The sequence below is a fragment of the Rhinopithecus roxellana genome, chromosome 3 (genome assembly GCF_007565055.1).
Source record: "Rhinopithecus roxellana isolate Shanxi Qingling chromosome 3, ASM756505v1, whole genome shotgun sequence".
Taxonomy (NCBI): Eukaryota; Metazoa; Chordata; class Mammalia; order Primates; family Cercopithecidae; genus Rhinopithecus; species Rhinopithecus roxellana.
Window position 1 is genome coordinate 157,626,991 of NC_044551.1, and position 20,303 is coordinate 157,647,293.

At 41.7% G+C, this 20,303-nt stretch overlaps 1 protein-coding gene across 22 annotated transcripts in view; it reads left to right on the forward strand.

Moving 5' to 3' along the window:
* The window catches only part of LOC104681778 (protocadherin alpha-C2), a 230,324-nt gene that overhangs the window by 179,856 nt on the left and 30,165 nt on the right, over positions 1-20,303 (forward strand). For 20 of the 22 annotated variants that reach the window (XM_010388184.2, XM_010388193.2, XM_010388186.2 and 17 more), the window contains one exon: positions 18,606-18,664. In XM_010388184.2, coding sequence (XP_010386486.1) covers positions 18,606-18,664 — 59 coding nt within the window. Of the gene's footprint in view, positions 1-5,623; positions 8,715-18,605; positions 18,665-20,303 lie in introns of those variants that run through there. The other 2 variants (XM_010388177.2, XM_030926987.1) reach the window with 2 other exon arrangements.

Here is a 20,303-nt window from a genome sequence, read left to right on the forward strand (position 1 = left end):
CCATTAATAAACACTTTTTGGCATGTTATTTAAACAATTACAAAATCACCTAACTACACTGTCTTGTAGCTGCCTTTCTTTCTTTATCTTCTCCACAAGAGTATATTGGGAGACTTTGTTTAATTTCTCCACGAATTCTAGAGCGACTGTTCCTGCAGCATTCCTTTTTTAAATTTTGTTTTGATAAGCATTTATTTTGGCAATGATTCTAGTAAATGAAAATCTAAAATGTCCATATGAAAAACAATCTTAAGTCTATGTGGTTAGTTTGAAGTTACCAGTTTTTAATTAAGCCAAAGTAGTCCTTAGTATGAATCCCTTCATTTCTAAGTGCTCATAAACAATCACTTTAGTAATATTAGAATTTCAAAGGAATTTATATCAAGCTTAATGGCACTTTTTAAAAGATAGGAAATTGGGTTCTCTAGTCACATCTGTAAGTTCTTTCAGTGCCTTGGAAGTCATTTATCTGGCCACAGATACTTGACTTACTTATATCTTTTTTTTTTTTTTTTTTCTGAGATGGAGTCTCACTTGTTGCCCAGGCTGGGGTGCAGTGGCATGATCTCGGCTCACTGCAAGCTCTGCCTCTTGGGTTCACGCCATTCTCAGCCTCCTGAGTAGCTGGGACTACAGGCATCCACCACCACACCCGGCTAATTTTTTTGTATTTTTTGGTGGAGGCGGGGTTTCATCGTGTTAGCCAGGATGGTCTCAATCTCCTGACCTCAGCCTCGGCCTCCCAAAGGGATTACAGGCGTGAGCCACCGCGCCCAGCCACTTATATCACATTTATGCTTCCTATCTCCTTATTGATCTTGAGGTTCAAGTTTTACTTAACCATTTTCTTCAATGACAAAGAATTTTATAATTAAAAAAAACCTCAACCTTTAATATTCTATGATTCTTGTTAGGCCATCTCAATTGAGAATACTGATAAAGAAGTAAGTCTCCCCCCAATACTGGCTAGTTTGATTTTATCTGTTAACGTTACACAGTCTGCCCCAAACCTGTCTCTCCCTTTTTATTGTTACTTATCCAAAGATGGCTTGAATCTCTTATGGCTTGAATCTCTTTGTCTATTCTAAGCAATTTTCAGACACCTCAGCCAACTATCAATAATATGTTCGTTTTTTAGAACTAAAAACATAGAGGATCTCCCCCTAAAAGCCAGTTGTTAATGCCAAATATTTGACTGATGTATTTCTTCTGGAGGAAGGGAGATGTGAAAAAATTTAACCATCAAGTTATGTGAAAACTTTTTCATCTTCCCATCCACTGGATGTTTTATCTGTAAATATTGCTATACTCATATTGGAAAGTATTTTCCTTCTGGGGATGCATGAAGATCAGGAATCCTATTCATTTTTAACAAGATAGAATTTTTAAAAACTACTTTGGACAACTCTAAACATTAGAGATGACCATTTGTCTCTCTTTTATTATGTTACTTGTGCTCAGTTTGTAGAGCAACATAAATACATACATTAAAAAATGAAAACTAGATCCTTCCCAACATGACAGGTACTCTTATAATGATCAGCCCCAAACCTGATCAAACTAATGAATATGTTTTTTGTTCTGTGGCCAAAAGACTCCAGATCATTTGGTTTCCAAAAGTAAAATGATCTGTAATGGTGTTAATAATAAAGAATAATTTATGTGAATTAGGAGAGTTTACTGAGTGCTAGCATTTTTCCTGTAGGTTTAATTCTGTTGTGTTATAACTGGTTTTGCTCCTGTGCCCTGTGATCTCATGATAGATATATTTAACAAACATAATTAAAAGAGACAACTGAGGAATACGATTTCAAAGTTCTTGTCTAGCATGGAGATAAATGAACATAATGTTCTATCTAATCATGTCACTTTTCTTGTTAGTTATTAGCAAGGAACACTTTTATTTTATAATTTATAATTTTAATGTAAAGTAGAAAAAGTATTACTTTTTGACAGAGCCTTTCTTAGGGTCCAGAAACTTTATCAGTGGGATTCAGTTCTCCAGGTTTGAAATACTTTGTTTCATATCTTCATTTGACAATTTTAAAGGAAGAAATCCACAGTAAAATCATTTCAGAGTCTCAACTTCCTCTCCATAAGATATGCTCTATCCCTATATAGGAAATTTTTCTATAGCAGCTTTTCTAGAGTTTACTAAAAATAAGATCTGAAGAAAATGAAGCAATTAACATTTATTGAGAGTCTGTAAGGGTTTCTACATTGCAAAGGAGACAGAAATGTAAGACATGGCTCCTGCTTTTAGGTTACTTATAATTAAAGAGATAATATTAAATTATTTGGATGAATTTAAAAATGACACATGCCATCTTACAGAGATATGCTGTAGACTGTGAAAATTAAAAAAAAAAAAACTTGTGTTTAGAGTAGACACTGTTTCATGGATTAGGTAGGTTCTCATCGGGATCTTGAAATGTATGTAAGATTTTAAAAGGAGGAGAGAAAATAAGAAGCCGTTTGTATTAGGATTACACAGATAAATTCGTAAATGTAGTTCTTTTCAAAGAACATTAATTGAGCACCTCTGTGCCAAGCTCCATACTGGGTGCTGTAGATTACAGCATGTTTAGGAACTAACTTCATACTCTGTTGCTAAAGTATTTCTATGTTTTCTAAAAAGGTAAATCTCTTGTGAGGAAACAAATCTCTTGAAGGAGTTCTCATAACAGAAGTCCCATTTACTTAGTGATTTAAAAAGGGGCTGTTTTTTGGTTTTGTTCTCAAAATGTACGATATAATTCTAGAAGTAATTGGGAAAGTTTAACTTTGTTGAATACGCATTTTCTCCATCATGGTTGATTTCCTATATGGCACAGTTAAACGTGCTTATCTGTGTTTGATATCCAAAGGGCCATGCTACATATAGACTGTCAACCAAGGTTTTATCTGATGATAATGAATTGTTGCATTTCATGACAACAGCAACAACAATAATGTACTTAACTACTGTGCAAATTGCTTTACATACATTTTCTCATGTAATCATAAAAATAACCCTATGAGTTTTGCTTACTATTGTTTTCCTTAATTAAATTGAGTAAAGTGAAGCTTAGGTTAAGTAACATGTCCATAGCCACACAGTTAGTCACTGGCAGGAGTGTGACTGACTCCAAAGTCTATGTTCCTAATTACTGGAGTGCAGTGGCGGGATCTCAGCTCACTGCAAGCTCCGCCTCCCGGGTTTACGCCATTCTCCTGCCTCAGCCTCCCGAGTAGCTGGGACTACAGGCACCTGCCACCTTGCCCGGCTAGTTTTTGTATTTTTAGTAGAGACGGGGTTTCACCGTGTTAGCCAGGATGGTCTCGATCTCCTGACCTCGTGATCCGCCCATCTCGGCCTCCCAAAGTGCTGGGATTACAGGCTTGAGCCACCGCGCCCGGCCGCGTGTTCTACTTTTTAATAGGGAGTTCTTGAAGGTCCAAGGAGAGGAATGCATAATGGTGTGGTCAAGGCATTAGCATTAGTATTTGTAGAAAGGGTAATTAACCACAATCTGAGCAATCACATTCTAACAACCAGTAAGGTCGGCAGGAGCCTCAGTATGATGGTGTGAGGAATGAAATCATTATAGTGCCAAATAGAGTATACCATCTCTTTAGTACAATGTCTTTCAAAAGAAGGCTGATTGTGTTGGCTTTATGTTTGCCTCCTCAATAATTAAGGCAGTAAATTCTAGTTGGAGCTAAATACCCATAGGGCCTAAAACAGCAAAATGGACAACCTGGCAGGTGTCCTTGCTGGAAGATGACAAGAGTGCTGAAAGGAGAGTCCTGGTTTTTCTCCTGAGACATGACATTTGGGGGCTTCCATTAAAAAATCACCAAGCCTCTGCCACTGTAATCTCTTCCTTAAGTGCCTATGATCTTTCCACAGTCACAGGTCTATGCTTGGTCAATACCCAGTGGCCAGGTCTCTGAGCTGTGGGCAGAGATGGCAGCGACTCGGAGGGCTGGGAGGAGATGAGGGGAGGAAAGCTCACTTTTCCTGACAACTTACAACTTGATTCCACTTATAAGCCATTTATTTTCAGAAATAAGTGATGGGTGAGGACATAGGCCAGGTCCACAATTTGTGCACTTGAGAGATTAAGGCATCTGAGATCAAATTACCACAGCAAACTGAGACAGAATTATTGTAGGGATGTTTGGGGAGGAGGCAGAAAGAAGAGGAAGAAGCCAGAGACCCAAGAAAGGAGACAGGAATAGATTTTGATGAAAATTGCTTCCTACTCTGTACCCTTGAGGAAACAAAGAGGACAAATAAGCAGCAGTGATAGGAGGAAGCTGGGCGTTTCTCTGGAATAAAACTGGCTAAGTAGTGGAGCATTGATAGTGAGTGTGCTTGGTCGGTGGAACGAAGTGATGTGCTAGTTCAGGCCTTTGAACTCCGGGTGTCAGGATCACAACCTTGGCTCCTTTAACCGTCCCCTCTAGGAGGGAAGCATGCCAAATGTCAGGTCTCACACTGACTGTTCCAGTCCATAGCTAGAAAATGACCCATAGAGGAAGATCTATGGATGAGAGAAATACTGGGAGATGAAGAGAAAGGACGTTTTAGTGAGTGCTTTTTTTTGCACATGAGGCAATAGATTTCAAATTTCTGTGGAAGAAACGTGAGAACCTGGGAAGAGGAATATTCAGAACTGAGCAGCAGAGGCAATGACACAGCATGGAAAGATTTCCTCTGATCCTTCTGCCTTCTCTTTTACTGAAGTGAATTTGTTGTCTCTGCGTTGCCTCTATAGCAGTACAAAAGGAATCTTAGGGACACAGAAGAACAGAAGTCTAAGGAGTCTTATATTTAAGGAAGATAAGCTGCAGTCATTGAAATTGCTGGTTATTGTAAGATAAATCCCAGATTCCCACATTTTGCTTAATCACAGCAGATTTTTTTGTTTGTTTGTTTTTTTAACTGCAAAGCATTAATGGAATCCAAATTCCAGCCTGGCTTAGGAGATCAACAGTAACTCTCTTGATTTAATGGTTTTGCAGACTCTTGAAGACATTGTCATCCATTAAAGAAAAAATTTTAAATCACTCTTGAAAGAAAATGTCTTGGGTGATAAATAAGATTTGAAGCAAGATTAGAAAAAGCTTGAGAGAAGAATCTCTTTAAAAATTTTACCAGATTTTCCCCACTATCGCCAAAATGGGTCAAATAACAGATTTGCCTACAGCTTCATGGAGACTATTTTTTAAAATATTGGTTATTTGCCAAGGCACACACTGAAAGTAAGGGACACTTGGCCGACAGCAGAATTGAGTCTTGAATCCCAGGATGCTGGTTTTAGACTTGCTCCCGGAAAGAGGGCAGCATTTGCCATCCCCCTCCTTTTGCCCTAGGAGTTGAGCACTTTCTGCAGTACTTGAGTGTCCAGGGAAGATGTGGGAGTCAGGTGAATAGTTCCCATCGCCAGTAACCCCACAGCGCCTCCCCCTGCGTTGTTTCCTTTTAATGTTAGATCCGCCGCCTGGGTGCCCACACTTAGCTAAGGCCCCTTAGTTTATTTTCCTGAATTGCGCTTGGAAATCTTTTCCTAGGGAGCTGATAGCCAGACTTCTAGGGGTTTGACCGCTTTTCCCAGACTAATCTCCTTAAAGACCCGTTAAGCAGGGGACAGACGGTGGAGACTGGATGAACTGGACAGTGGGGGTAGGGAGAAAGGGAGTGGCCGTGTTCCTGCGGTCCGCTGAGATCCGGCAGGTCCAGGGTGAAGGAGATGGGACTGGAGAGGCTGAGCAGTCCGGGTTCGCTGTCCGCCACTTGGGCGCGGAATCAGAGCAGGACTTGCTGAGCCCTCCTCCCCTTCCCTCTCCCCCTCCGTCTCCCCTTCTGCTTCCTTTTCCCTCCTCCTGGAGCGGTAGCGGCAGCAGCAGCAGGAAGCCGAGCCGGGTTGAGCGACTCGGAGGCGAGCGGAGGAGCTCGAAGATGGGGAATCAGCGAGGGCGGTGGGGCCAGGAGCCCTTGGGAGGGCCTACGGAGGGAGCGGCCCCAGGCGTTTGCTAGCGCGTGAGCGGTGGGGGAGCGGGCTCAGGGTGGCACGAGCGGAGGCGGGGCCCGGGCGTGGAGCACGGCTGGGGAAGCTGCCGCCTCCGGCCCTGCCCGGCTGCCTCCGCCGCGGCCAGTGGCTATGGAGCAGGCGGGCACCAGACCTGCGGCGACAGAGCATTCACAGCTCCGGCGGCCCATGCCCTGGCTGCTGCTACTGCCTCTCCGGCTGCTGTTGCTGCTGCTGCTACCGGGCCCAGCGGCCTCCCAGCTGCGATACTCCGTGCCAGAGGAGCAGACACCCGGCGCGCTCGTGGGTAACGTGGCTCGCGCGCTGGGGCTCGAGCTGCGGCGCTTGGGGCCGGGTTGCTTGCGCATCAACCATCTGGGTGCGCCCAGTCCGCGCTACCTGGAGCTGGACCTGACTAGTGGAGCGCTCTTCGTCAACGAGCGCATTGATCGGGAGGCGCTATGTGAGCAGCGGCCTCGCTGCCTGCTCAGCTTGGAAGTGCTGGCGCACAACCCCGTGGCGGTGAGCGCCGTTGAGGTGGAAATATTGGACATCAACGACAACTCACCGCGTTTCCCGCGGCCCAACTACCAGCTTCAGGTAAGCGAATCGGTGGCTCCTGGAGCGCGCTTTCACATAGAGAGTGCGCAGGACCCAGACGTGGGCGCCAACTCAGTACAGACCTACGAGCTCAGCCCCAGCGAGCACTTCGAGCTGGACCTTAAGCCCCTGCAGGAGAACAGTAAAGTGCTTGAGCTGGTGCTGCGTAAGGGCCTAGACCGGGAACAGGCAGCCTTGCACCACCTGGTTCTCACAGCCGTGGATGGGGGCATCCCAGCCCGCTCGGGTACGGCACAGATCTCTGTGCGTGTCCTGGACACTAACGACAACTCTCCTGCCTTTGACCAGTCCACTTATCGCGTCCAGCTACGGGAAGACTCACCCCCGGGCACACTGGTGGTGAAGCTGAATGCCTCAGACCCGGATGAGGGCTCCAATGGTGAGCTCAGGTACTCCTTGAGCAGCTACACTTCGGACCGGGAGAGGCAGCTCTTCAGCATAGATGCCAGTACTGGGGAAGTGCGAGTAATTGGGGGGCTGGATTATGAGGAAGCCTCCTCCTACCAGATCTATGTGCAGGCAACTGATCGGGGTCCAGTGCCCATGGCAGGTCACTGCAAGGTGCTGGTGGACATCGTGGATGTGAATGACAATGCCCCAGAGGTAGTGCTCACGGACCTGTATAGCCCAGTGCCTGAGAATGCTACACCCAACACCATTGTAGCCGTTCTCAGTGTCAATGACCAAGACTCAGGCCCCAACCGGAAAGTGAGCCTGGGTCTGGAGGCCACACTCCCTTTCCGACTGAATGGCTTTGGAAACTCCTATACACTGGTGGTGAGTGGCCCACTGGACCGAGAGCGGGTGGCTGTCTACAACATCACAGTGACAGCCACTGATGGGGGAATACCACAGCTCACATCCCAGCGGACACTGAAGGTTGAGATCTCTGACGTCAATGACAATCCACCAAGCTTCCTGGAGGACTCCTATTCCATCTACATACAGGAGAACAATTTGCCAGGTGTGTTGCTCTGTACTGTGCAAGCCACAGACCCAGATGAAAAGGAGAATGCAGAGGTGACCTACTCCCTTCTGGAGAGGGAGATTCAAGGGCTGCCAGTCACCTCCTATGTCTCCATTAACAGTGCCAGTGGCAGCCTTTATGCTGTCAACTCCTTTGACTATGAGAAGTTTCGGGAGTTCTTTGTGACTGTGGAGGCTCAGGACAAGGGGAGTCCACCACTGAGCAGCACTGTGACTGCCAACGTGTATGTGGTGGACATGAATGACCATGCCCCTCACATTCTGTACCCTACCTCAACGAACTCGTCAGCAGCCTTTGAGATGGTGCCTCGAACTGCCCCTGCTGGCTACCTGGTCACCAAAGTCATAGCCATGGACTCAGACTCTGGGCAAAATGCTTGGCTTTTTTACCATCTAGCCCAGACTTCTGACCTGGACCTCTTTAAAGTAGAACTGCACACAGGAGAAATTAGGACTACCAGGAAGATGGGAGATGAGAGTGGTAGCACTTTCAACCTGACCGTGGTGGTCCGAGATAATGGAGAGCCATCACTATCAGCCTCTGTGGCCATTACAGTAGCTGTGGTGGATAGGGTTTCCAAAATCCTCCCTGACACTCAGAGACATGTTAAGAGCCCTCGGACATATTCTGAAATTACCCTTTATCTAATAATAGCATTAAGCACAGTGTCTTTTATATTTCTTTTGACAATCATCATTTTGAGCATCATCAAGTGCTACCGCTACACTGCCTATGGCACTGCATGCTGTGGAGGCTTCTGTGGAGTAAGGGAGAGGTGCCCTGCAGAACTTTACAAACAGGCCAATAACAATATTGATGCCAGGATACCGCATGGCCTCAAAGTGCAGCCTCACTTCATTGAAGTTCGAGGGAATGGCTCCCTCACCAAGACCTACTGCTACAAGGCCTGTCTGACAGCAGGCTCAGGGAGTGACACTTTCATGTTTTACAATACAGGGGCCCAGACAGGACCAGGGCCTTCAGGAGCCCAAGCAGCAGTGACTGACAGCAGAAACCTCACAGGCCAAAGTGGTCAGAGTGCTGGGAACCTGATTATTCTCAAAAACGAGGCTGTTTCTCAAAATGAGGTGAGATAGTGGTCAGGGGGTCTTCTACAAACTCATGCATTTGTCGCATATCCCCCAATAACCTGTGGTTGGCTTTATTGAGTCATTAACAGTGGCAAGAGTTATCTGGTAAACTGAGTATATATAGTATCCACACTTTGATCATCATCTACTATTTCCTCTCTAGAAAAACAGCACTAAAGAATTGTTTTATTTTTCATTTTCAGAGGCATGAAGACTTGTCCATAAAATTGTTTGAGAAGTGAGGATTAGTCTTAACATTTCATGCTAAGGACAGATTTGTAGAGAAACAGAACAGGCCTTGGAATAGGGATTATGTTTTAGGGAGTAACGTTATGAGACTCAAGGAGAAATGGCCTCTGCTGTATCATCTACAGGGAAATTTTTCTTTTGAAATCCTATAGGAGTGATGTTTCTTAAAAAGCTCTGAGGCCTCTAGGGGCTGTCATAGTCACCACTGTATGCTGCCTCTGTTTATACTCTGGACTGTCTGCAGTGGAAATTAATATTTCTGGTACTTTCACTGAACCTATGTGATAAGATCCTCTGGAAATGCATGTCACAGGTGATAAAGCTGTAGTATTTAGACATCATACTGAAGCTAAAGTTTGCTTTGGCTGTATGATGTGGCAACTCTTCTGTAGGGAGCTGTCAGAGGGAATGGATGATGGTAAGGCAGAGAGATTAAGTACCAATTTGTCTGGTTGGGCCAGGGAGGTATTAGAATGAGTGGATTAGGGGTGTTGGGGGATGGTGAAGACCAAGACAAGCTGGGATTAGGAGGAAGAGAAGGGAAAAAGAATGCTCCCTATAGCCACCTTTCTTGGCATACTCTGAATTCATTGTAAGAGGATTTCCCTGAATTTAGCTTAAATGCAGCCTGTAATCTTCTGATTTTCTGTTGACAGTTTCTATGGTTTTGATGAGATGTAAAGTAGCCTTTTCAAGTCCTTCATGTCTTTAAGTTAAATGACAGTACTTCCAAAGCATACATTCATTTTCTGGATCTAAAATTTGATTTGCTATAGCTTCAAAAGGCTGGCTTGGAAAGTGGATGACTTACCCTACAGTAAGGTGTACAGTCAGGTGTTAGTATATGTACTAGTTTTGAGTTTTAGGTGGATATAAGGCCAGCTTGTTTATTATTATGAAGAATGTACATAAATTATTAGAAAGTACATGATTATGTGTGTGTGTTTCTGTGGTGTGTTTGTCTACACATGTATGCTTGAAATAATGGAGATATGCTTTGTGATACTTAAAACTTGGATTTCAAAAGCCAAAATTTTATCCCATTAATAGTGATGAATTGTTACCTTTCCAAATATCTACTTTGTAGAAAGGGCTTTTAGAGCTACTATACAATGTGTGAACAATATTTGTCTCTCCCCTATTTTTTGCAATATATTTTCATTGACATATTGCTGTATTTTTAATAATGTCCATATTGTCGCATTTCAAGTTCATGGTAATCTTGAGGAATTTAATGCACAGGCACAAAAGTTCCCATTCCTGATTAAGAGTAGATTTTTCTCATTGACATTTCTGATAGATTTATTCATTTATCAGAAGTGCCTGGTGTTAGTCAATGCTGAGTAACCACAGGAGGCGGATTGCAGATTAAGAAAAATGGGGGAAAAAATCAAAGAGTTTCCAGAATTTTTTAGATCGTAGCATTAAAAGGGTTTAGCTTTAATAAGGTTGCTGTAGACATTTGCTTAACAAATTCCCATGAAGCCCTTTGGGATTGGGGTGGGCTGTAGGTGGTAAAGAGGCATGAACAAGTCAGGCCAGGCTCAGCTTTGCCACCAGCTGTGAGCCGGAAGCTCAGAGGAAAGACACTGTTACCCTCCCTCTCCTGACTTAAAGCTTGGGGCAATTTGATATATAAACTATTTCTGTCTTACACTGACCTGTATGTTAATATGTACTTTCATACACAAACATTTAATCTAGGGTGAAAATTATTTCAGAAATTGCTTCCTTTGGGGAGATTTTGCCAGGAAAATGCATGATTTTTAATAAAGGCAAATTTCTGCCAGTCACTTTTGGAAATCCAGTGAAGAGCCCCAAGATCTACAGCTCCAGAAATTTTTGCAATTATAGGGAGAGAGTGAGTCACACTGTTATAGTGTGGCAAGATGGGAACAAAAGTCACTCAGTTCTAAAAGTCGTCATTGCCAGATCAACCTGTTAAATTCCCATGTTGAGCTTTCTTTTTTTCCTACCTGGTTACTACAGATGGCAGGAGAGTCCTGGGGTACAATTGGTACCATGTGCCTACATTAAAAGTAGATGGGAATTAGAGAGGAAGAGTAAGGGAATTTGTACTCACTAACCATCCTACTATATAGATATATGTATATCATACATATATGTACACATATATCTCATATTATTGAATCTTGAATATTCAAGATTATTCAATATATTGAATATTATAATATTGAATATATATATGATTTCATTACCTGCAAGTGATGCATTAAGTATTTGTTAAAATCTAGCATATGAGGAAATAAGCTCAGGGAGGTTAGGTAATATACACAGTCACATTGCTAGTGTTATTTTAAGTTGTATCCATCTGACTCCAAAAAGTTTTTTTCAATGCTATGAGTAAACAGAAGTTCCAGTGTTTATATTTGCCTTTGATATGGGATATTCAGGCATTTAAGCTATCACTAATTCACCTAGTCATATGTATTAACTGCTTTTGGAGAAAGAGTAATTTGCATAGAAGCAGGTAACAAATGGGCCTATCAGTGAGTTACTACTATTTTTTTTTTTTTTTTTTGAGACAGAGTCTTGGCCTGTCACCCAGGCTGGAGTATAGTGGCATGAATATGGCTTACTGCAGCCTTGACCTCCTGGACTCAAGCATTCCTCACACCTCAGCCTCCTGAGTAGCTTGGACCATAGATGTGCGCCACTGTGTCTGGCTAGTTTTTAGTGTTGTTGTTGTTTTTGTTTTCTGGAAGAGATGGGGTCTCACTATGTTGCACATGCCGTTAATATATTTGTATTTATTTATTTGCTTCACTATTGGCAAAGCCTGTTAAGATCTTTTGTTTCTATTATTTCACTGATTTTTCTCTTGTTGCTCATTAAACATCAGCATTTAACCCCAGACTCTAATCTGCTGGTAGATTTTACCCCCAGTGAGCTCATTTCATGAATCACTTATGCAGTGAGGATTCTGAAGTAACTATTTGGCAATAGGGCAGAATTTCTCTTTGGAAATTTCTGAACTTGATACTGAATTTGGTTGGCACTCCCTTCAGAGTCTCCATAAAAAGAAACCACAAAAAATTTTTTTTTTTTTTGAAATGGAGTCTCACTCTGTTGCCAGGCTGGAGTGCAGTGACGTAATCCTGGCTCACTGCAACCTCCACCTCCTGGGTTAAAGCGATTCTCCTGCCTCAGCCTCCTGAGTAGCTGAGATTACAGGCACGTGCCACTACGCCCTGCTAATTTTTGTATTTTTAGTAGAGATGGGGTTTCACCATGTTGGCCAGGATGGTCTCGATCTCTTGACCTTGTGATCTACCTGCCTTGGCCTCCCAAAGTGCTGGGATTACAGGTGTGAGCCACCATGCCCGGCAAAGGAAACCAAATCTTAAGGTAGATTCTGTGCTTTTGTGGTCGTGGTGTTGTGATTGCTAATGAGTCACTTTGAGTGCTCTAGTAGATTTGTCCAATAACGTATCAGTGGGCCCAGTTGGCACAACATGTACAAATTACAAAAGAGTAGCAGAGATGAGTTAAGTTTGCATTCACTTTCACTTATTTTAAAGCAATGTGTAGTCACCAAACCTTCAGTTATTTCTGCCACTATGTGTGCATATTCACCCTAATTCCAGATATAGTGACCTGAAAGAGTTAATTTTTCTTTCAGTTTATTTCCCCCAGCACTGACTTTTCTAACTGATGACTCTATCCTGGAACAGAGTTTACACTCAGTGTAAAGTGACGTGGTAGTGAATTTATAAAAATTGTACAATGGTCAGAATAGACAAAGAAATCATATCTATGAACTTCCACTCCAGTTTTTAATCCTCTGGTAGTCACTTTATAATGACTGGGGCTGTTTTAGTTTGCAAACTTCATATCGGTCATAGGACTGTTCTTCTGAGAAAAAGTTTATTTTCTTTGGTCTGAAGATACAATAATTTATTTCAATTACCTCCTTCCTCAGTTTTTCTACAGACTGCTGAGCCAGATGGAATTATGGCTGAGCTCTTCTCTGTCTCTTTATCTGGTACACATTCTGACTGAAGAAGAAATCTATTCATTGTAGCTTGAATGTCATTGGCCTACTGTTTCCTTCTGACCCAGGAGTGAGCCATCACATGGGCATCTGGTCTAACTCAGAACACTCTGCAGGGACACAGCCTGGCATATTATACATTGCCTACTGGCATGCTGTCTACTTGACAGAATAGCAAAGTCAGTTCTAGATACTTACCTTGGTTGCCTACCAATTTTTGCTCTCAATGAGAGGTCAGAATAATGTCAATTTGCAAATGTTTGAGGAACGACTCCTGTCACCAAACCCAGAGGTTTAGCTGAATATGATGGCGTTTTACAGGTTTCTTTAAATGTGGCTTTTACAGAACTTCACCTGGATCAATGTTTTGTGCATGATAATATGACTATAAATTTAGCTTATTCGTATAATATTTGGAGCAGTATAATCTATAACCATGACTTCGAAAATCAAAGGTCAAGAGGATTCTTTTGTTTTAAATCTGCTAACCTGAAAATTATACAAGGGTTTTTCTTTCAAGAATTTTAACTTGACAAATGCAAAGGAATATCCAGCATTGCAAAGGTAAAGAGAAATCTTAGTTCCTTGTCTTATAAGCACCATCAGTTCCTTTCTGGCCTTCCAGGGTCAGAACTCTGGGCTCTGAGGAGGTATGACTGTGAGTGAGAGAGTAGCTGCTGTGCTGGCAGGCTATGCATCCAGAACTAAACAGACCTAGCACTTTCTGTTGTACTGGAACCCATTAGGTATGTTCTAAATTTATGTTTATTTTACTTTCCTGCTCCTGTAAATTAGGATTTTAAATGACTACATTCAGAGGAAAGTATTCCGCCCAGAATTCTCAAATTTATGACCTTTTGGTTTTATTTTAGTTTAGTTTTTTGAGACGGAGTTTTGCTCTTGTTGCCCAGGCTGGAGTGCAATGGCATGATCTTGGCTCACTGCAACCGCTGCCTCCAGAGTTCAAGCGATTCTCCTGCCTCAACCTCCCAAGTAGCTGAGATTACAGGCATGCGCCACCATGCCTGGCTAATTTTGTATTTTTGGGTTTCACCATGTTGGTCAGGCTGGTCTCAAGCTCCTGACCTCAAGTGATCTCTCTCCGCCTTGGCTTCCCAAAGTGCTGGGATTACAGGTGTGAGCCACTGCACCCAGCCCTCATTTTGAAATACTAGAAGACCAATATGCAACATAATGATTATTTTGAATGTTATATTCCCTTTTGCCTTAATGAGCAACAGTCTATGTATCCCTTTTCTGGTGCTTTGTAACAAATTACCACAAGTAATTGTTTTAAAACACCATCTATTTGTTATGTCACAGTCCTGTACCATGTGGCTGAGTTGTCTGCTCAGGTATTCTCAAGGCTGAAATGAACACAGCTGGGCTGTGTTCTCTTTTGCAGGCTCTTAGTAAGAATCCACTATCGAGCTCATTCAGATTGCAGAATCCAGTTGCTTGGGGACTGAGATCTCTGTTTTCCTACTTACTATTGGCCTGGGATCACTCTCAGTTCCTAGAGAACTAAGGACTCAGGACTCCTGTCCCGTGGTCTGCTCCATCTTTAGGGCTGGCACTGGAGAATCTTCCCTCACATGGAATCCGTCTTATGCTTCAGATCTCTCTGATTTCTGTCTCTGACCTCTAGACCCAGATTTAAAGAGCTCATGTGATTATGTCAGTCTCATCTGGATGATCTGCCTTTCTTAAAGCCAACTGTGCTACATAACATAATGTAATCATGGGAATAAGATCCATCACAATCACAGTCTTGGAGATTATTCAGGGTGTGCACACCAGAATATAGGGATCTTGGGGCCATCTTGGAATTCTGCCTATCAGTTTATATCAATGTTCACAAAATAGCACTATGAAAAATCTGCAGTGGATATATTCTTAATAGAGTTCTATTGGGAAGGAAAAGGAGATATTATATGCAGTCTTATGTCCCAGAGGGCAATTTATTGATGTCTTCCACATGGATTTCCATGGTACGAAGATAGCATATTATTTCATTGAATAGTTGTGTGAGTTTATTAATAAAATAGGATATTTTAAACTTATTTTACTTTAAATCTTAGAAGCGGTGATTCATCCTTCCGTAGCTCAAATATCCTATGTTATAAATCACAAATAATATCATTACAAGGTAAATTAAATCTTTTTTATAATTTTAATAGGAACTGAAGTGTATTCTTATTCTTCAGTAATACTACATCACCCATATGGACTACCTAACTGAATTTTTCTACATATGGAGTTTTGTGACTATTATTCTACCAAAAGACTAACCTTTGAAGCAATAGGACATATTGGAATTCTTTACCAATAGAAAGTAAGCATAGTCCTGGGAGGTACCATCTAAGTATTAAAGAACTAAACAATCACAGTTATTTCAACTATGATTGAAATTGTGATAGTAATATATGTCTTACTGTGTCAGATATATCAGTAGTCAACCTTTCAACTTGAATTTTTCCAAGTTTAATCAAGTTCTGAATGAAACTCATGTAGATTTTTTTTACTTTTAGTTTTGTGTTGTTTTAAATCAATATCCTGGAAACTCAGAAGTAAAAAAGAGAAAGAAGAAAAATGTATGTCATTTCATGTAAATGTATTTAAAACACAGACTTTTGGCTGGGCATAGTGGCTGAAGCCTGTAATCCCAGCACTATGGGAGGCCAAGGAGGGTGGATTGCCTGAGGTCAGGTGTTCAAGACCAGCCTGGCCAACATGGTGAAACCCCATCTCTACTAAAAATTCAAAATTTAGCCAGGTACGGTGGTAGGTGCCTGTAATCCCAGCTTCTAGGGAGACTGAGGAAGAAGAATTGCCTTGAACCCTGGAGGCAGAGGTTGCAGGGAGCCGAGATCACACCACTGCACACCAGCCTAAATGGCAGAGTATGACCCTGTCTCAAAAATAAATAAATAAATGAATAAATAAATAAATAAATGAAGTAAAACACAGACTTTTGTGTTAAGGGGACCTAAACATGACTGTCAGCTGAACTCAGCAATCAGGCAAGTAATTTAATCTCTCTAAAGTTCAGATGTCTCATTTTTGCAATTTAAGTACAATAATGTTGACTTTGCATTATAGTTCATTTATTTAAACACATTTTAAAAACCTCCCAAATGCCAGAAGCCTGCTAGACTCTGACTATATAGCTATGCTTTTATGAATATCTGAAGATATGCATGTGTCTAATGAGTAAAACAGATATAATCCCTTTCATAGAGTTTACTGACAAAGAATTAGGATACATGCAACAGTATGTAATAAAGTACAAAATCTAGTACTGTGTAGCTACTTAAAACATATTATATGCTTTCTTCCTTTCTTTTTCCCTGCCTGATCTTACTGCCATAAGAAATCTTACTGTGATGGCCGGGCGCGGTGGCTCAAGCCTGTAATCCCAGCACTTTGGGAGGCCGAGATGGGCGGATCACGAGGTCAGGAGATCGAGACCATCCTGGCTAACACAGTGAAACTCCGTCTCTACTAAAAATACAAAAACTAGCCGGGCGAGGTGGCAAGCGCCTGTAGTCCCAGCTACTCGGGAGGCTGAGGCGGGAGAATGGCGCAAACCCGGGAGGCGGAGTTTGCAGTGAGCTGAGATCCGGCCACTGCACTCCAGTCCGGGCGACAGAGCGAGACTCCGCCTCAAAGAAAAAAAAAAAAAAAAAGAAATCTTACTGTGATTCTGGCAAATGAATCTGAGAAGGATGTTGTTGCTGATGGACTAGTATAGAAAATAGCAGCATGACAAATTAAATGTGTCATTGGGGAAGTGAGATTGTATAATGAACTGAGTTTCCTGGTCATTCCTGCTAGAACTGTGCCTTTCAGCAAAATGAGTTTGATGATTTCATTCCAAAGATCAAGTTGCAGCAATTTTCATCATGAATGTTACCCAATCATAGAAAAATTGGCAACATTTCTCAGCAGATGTTACAGTCTTTCTTGAAGAAAGGTTCTCTCAGCTGACAAGCTAACGATAGTGCTCCTGATGGCGAGGGGAGAGATGGTGATGATGATTGATTGATAAAAAGTATTTCAGTCATATTTCCAGGTTTATAAAATGATTTGCAAACATTTTCTCTTGTTCCCTCTAACACTGCTAGTAGATAATGGAAACTCCTTTGGTCTGTAGATAATTTTATGCTATGTTATATGGAATATCCATAGCATTCTGTGAACTTGAAAACAAAGGAGGAAGCAGCTTGCATATGCATTTCTTGCTAGCAGATTGGTAGAATAGAGAGAGCAGTAAGTGTGTGAGGACCATTGAGGTAAATTGTCCCGGAGTTGTAAGTTTTTCTGGGCCTTGACTTTGGCTAATTCTCTGAATACCGAATGTCATGTAGCTATTCACAAATCTGTCTGAAAATTGAGATGGTGATCATTTCTCTCCTGGGTGTTATGAAGAAATATATTTATTAAATACTTTGCATCCCTTGAAGGAACTATATGAATGATAGGAATAAGAATTATTGGCAGGTTGGAATGGTCTATTGATATTACTATGGCTTTGTTTCTACCAAATATGGTAAGTATAATGTAGAGGAAAATACAAAATACAACTTTTATCCCCCACTTTTTCATTCAACTATACCTCAATATTCAGTGACAGGGCCACCTGAATCTCCACCCATGAAAACACATCTAGAGGAGTGTCACAAGTTTTTCACAGTGACATTTTTGCTTACTGATATAAGACAGTGATGGTGACTGATGATGTCCCAGTGATTTCTGAGTAGCTTCTAACCAGCGCGTAACTCCCCCAACAGTCTTTAAGTCTTTGGGTGCCCATATTTTCCTCTTTGTTCTCCCCCTTCAGACTGACAGTTTATAGAGGGAGGGCAACAGATCTTTCCAATACACAACTGTTGCAAAATATAGCAGGTTTTTCTTGGATTTCAGCTACTCCCTGTTAAACAATCAGAGCTTAGTGAACAGTGATTCAGTGAGGAGGGAAAGCACTCATGAAGGAGCAGGAACAAGTACAAGTTTATGAAAAGGATTAGGTAGCAAAGCAAGGTCAAACTCTGCAGTAGTTTGTTTTCCTCTCCCTACTATCCCTCTTTAATCAGCAAAGAGGCTGTTATCAGTTGCTGGGGTTATGACTGGGCACATCCGCCCTGGGTCAAATATGCTGCAGTCTGCAAAGCCAGCAGCAGATTGCAGTCCTCTGCAGTCCAGCCAGGCCAGCAGAACTTGTGTAGCCATGTGCCCTGTTATAGCTGTAATACTGAATTGGGAATGGGGCACTTGAGGGCAAAAGCAAGGAAAGCTTTTCCTTTCTCAAAACAGACTGTTCTTCCCGTAGTGTTTTAAGAACACAGACGTGTATTGGACAAGGCAAAGCCAAAGCTGGCCTTTACAAGATTATTAAATCTGGTCTTCCAGGGTATCTAATCTGTGTGAGGACCCTGATGAACTAATTTTCTTCTAAAGTGCTATGTATATAGATATTATCATAGAGTTACACATGAAATAGCTCATTCAATAATTTTTTTAGATCCCTGGAAATATTTAAGGAGTAGCTAATCAATTAACAGCATCCCTGGGAGAACATTGTCTTGTCATTTTAACAGAAAACTCTCTTTGTGATTTTGCAGCCACGACAGCCCAACCCTGACTGGCGTTACTCTGCCTCCCTGAGAGCAGGCATGCACAGGTATGTATTTTCCTCCTCGTTCACTCAGAAGTAACCTTAACTTGGTGTGGCTCAGATAATCTGCGTCTTCATAGACCAGAAGCAGCTGTCAAAACTGAAAAGCTTCAGGTACTTTGCCAGGAAAATGCAATTTTTTTGTCCCTGTGTCTATTCCTTGAAAGATTGCAAATGGTCAGTGCCAAATGCTTATCAAGTGCTGGAATATAGAGTCCTCTGTAAAATCACAGAAACAGGCCGCTGTATATTTTCTCCCATCAAAATTTCTACAGGGAAGTAATCTCAACCTCCTTCATCACTCTCTACCTATGCTTTCTTTTCCTCCTTTAAAAACAGTAATTAATACTCATGCTTTGAGACTTGGGGACATTGTGCAATGTATTTACATACATGTTGTCTACCTTGTTTTTTTTTAATCTCACATTGACTATTACATCCTATTACCTTCAATAACTGATTGCTGTTGTTGTTCATGTTCATGCCTATTAGAGTCTCCTCATCTTTCCCATCTGTTGCTATCTTATTGTCATCAATGACATGGGTTCTTCAGAGGATGAGCCATGTAAAGGGCCTTTATTGGATATCTGGAGACCAAATCTAGCTTACTTTAAATTAACCTAGAGTAACAGCATTAGTCTAAGACTCAGATTAAATATAATTTTGCTTTCTCTACTTTGTCTCTCTGACAGTAATTGATTAACTACTATTATTTCTGGAGGTGATCTAGTATCCATGCCATGGGGCCAAATAAAAGATTCATTATTTGCAAATGTCTTTGGAAACCAAATGGGAAGGACCAAGAAACAAATGATCACTGGTCAATATGGTGAAACCCTGTCTCTACTAAAAATACAAAAATGAACCAGGCATGGTGGCGGGTGCCTGTAGTCCCAGCTACTTGGGAGGCTGAGGCAGGAGAATTGCTTGAACCTGGGAGGCCAAGGTTGCAGTGAGCTGAGATGGCACCACTGTACTCCAGCCTGAGTGACAGAGTGAGGCTTTGTCTCAAAATTAAATTAAATTAAATTAAATTAAAGGGTCCTCTAATTTTGATGAGGGTTTTCTTGGACATTTTCTCTTAGGATCCCACTTATTTCTTCCTTCCTTTCTTCCTTCCTTCCTTCCATCATTCATTCATTCATTCATTCATTCATCCATCCAACAAATATTTGAGAGATTAATATGTGTTAGCATTAGACATACATAAATGAATACTGCACCATGTTCTCTTTTCTCTTGAACAGTTTATGTTCTATCTCTGCTTGCCTCTAAAGGTCTCCCAGTTTGTATCTCACTCCCAGCAATGTTTTATGCTGAATTAATCTCTTCTGAACTGAGATCTGTGAGTGGTGGTGATCAGGTTTCTCTAGTCTCAGGAAATACAGGGTGGGTCATCTATGCCTAAAAGATATAGAAAGAGTAAAATAGAAAATAAGGTTAAGAATTAATTGGATAGCCAAATTGGAACAATACTCCAATTATCGGAAAATAATTTTAGTGTGTTTTCTTCTTTAGAATAGAGAACCCTTGAACAAGAGAACCTACAAGAGAGTCTTGGAGCTTTTGAGAACAAGCCCTCCTCATCTGCTTCAGCATCGAGATGTTAAAATGGCTTAGTCCTCTGGTGGGCTTCCTGTTAGAT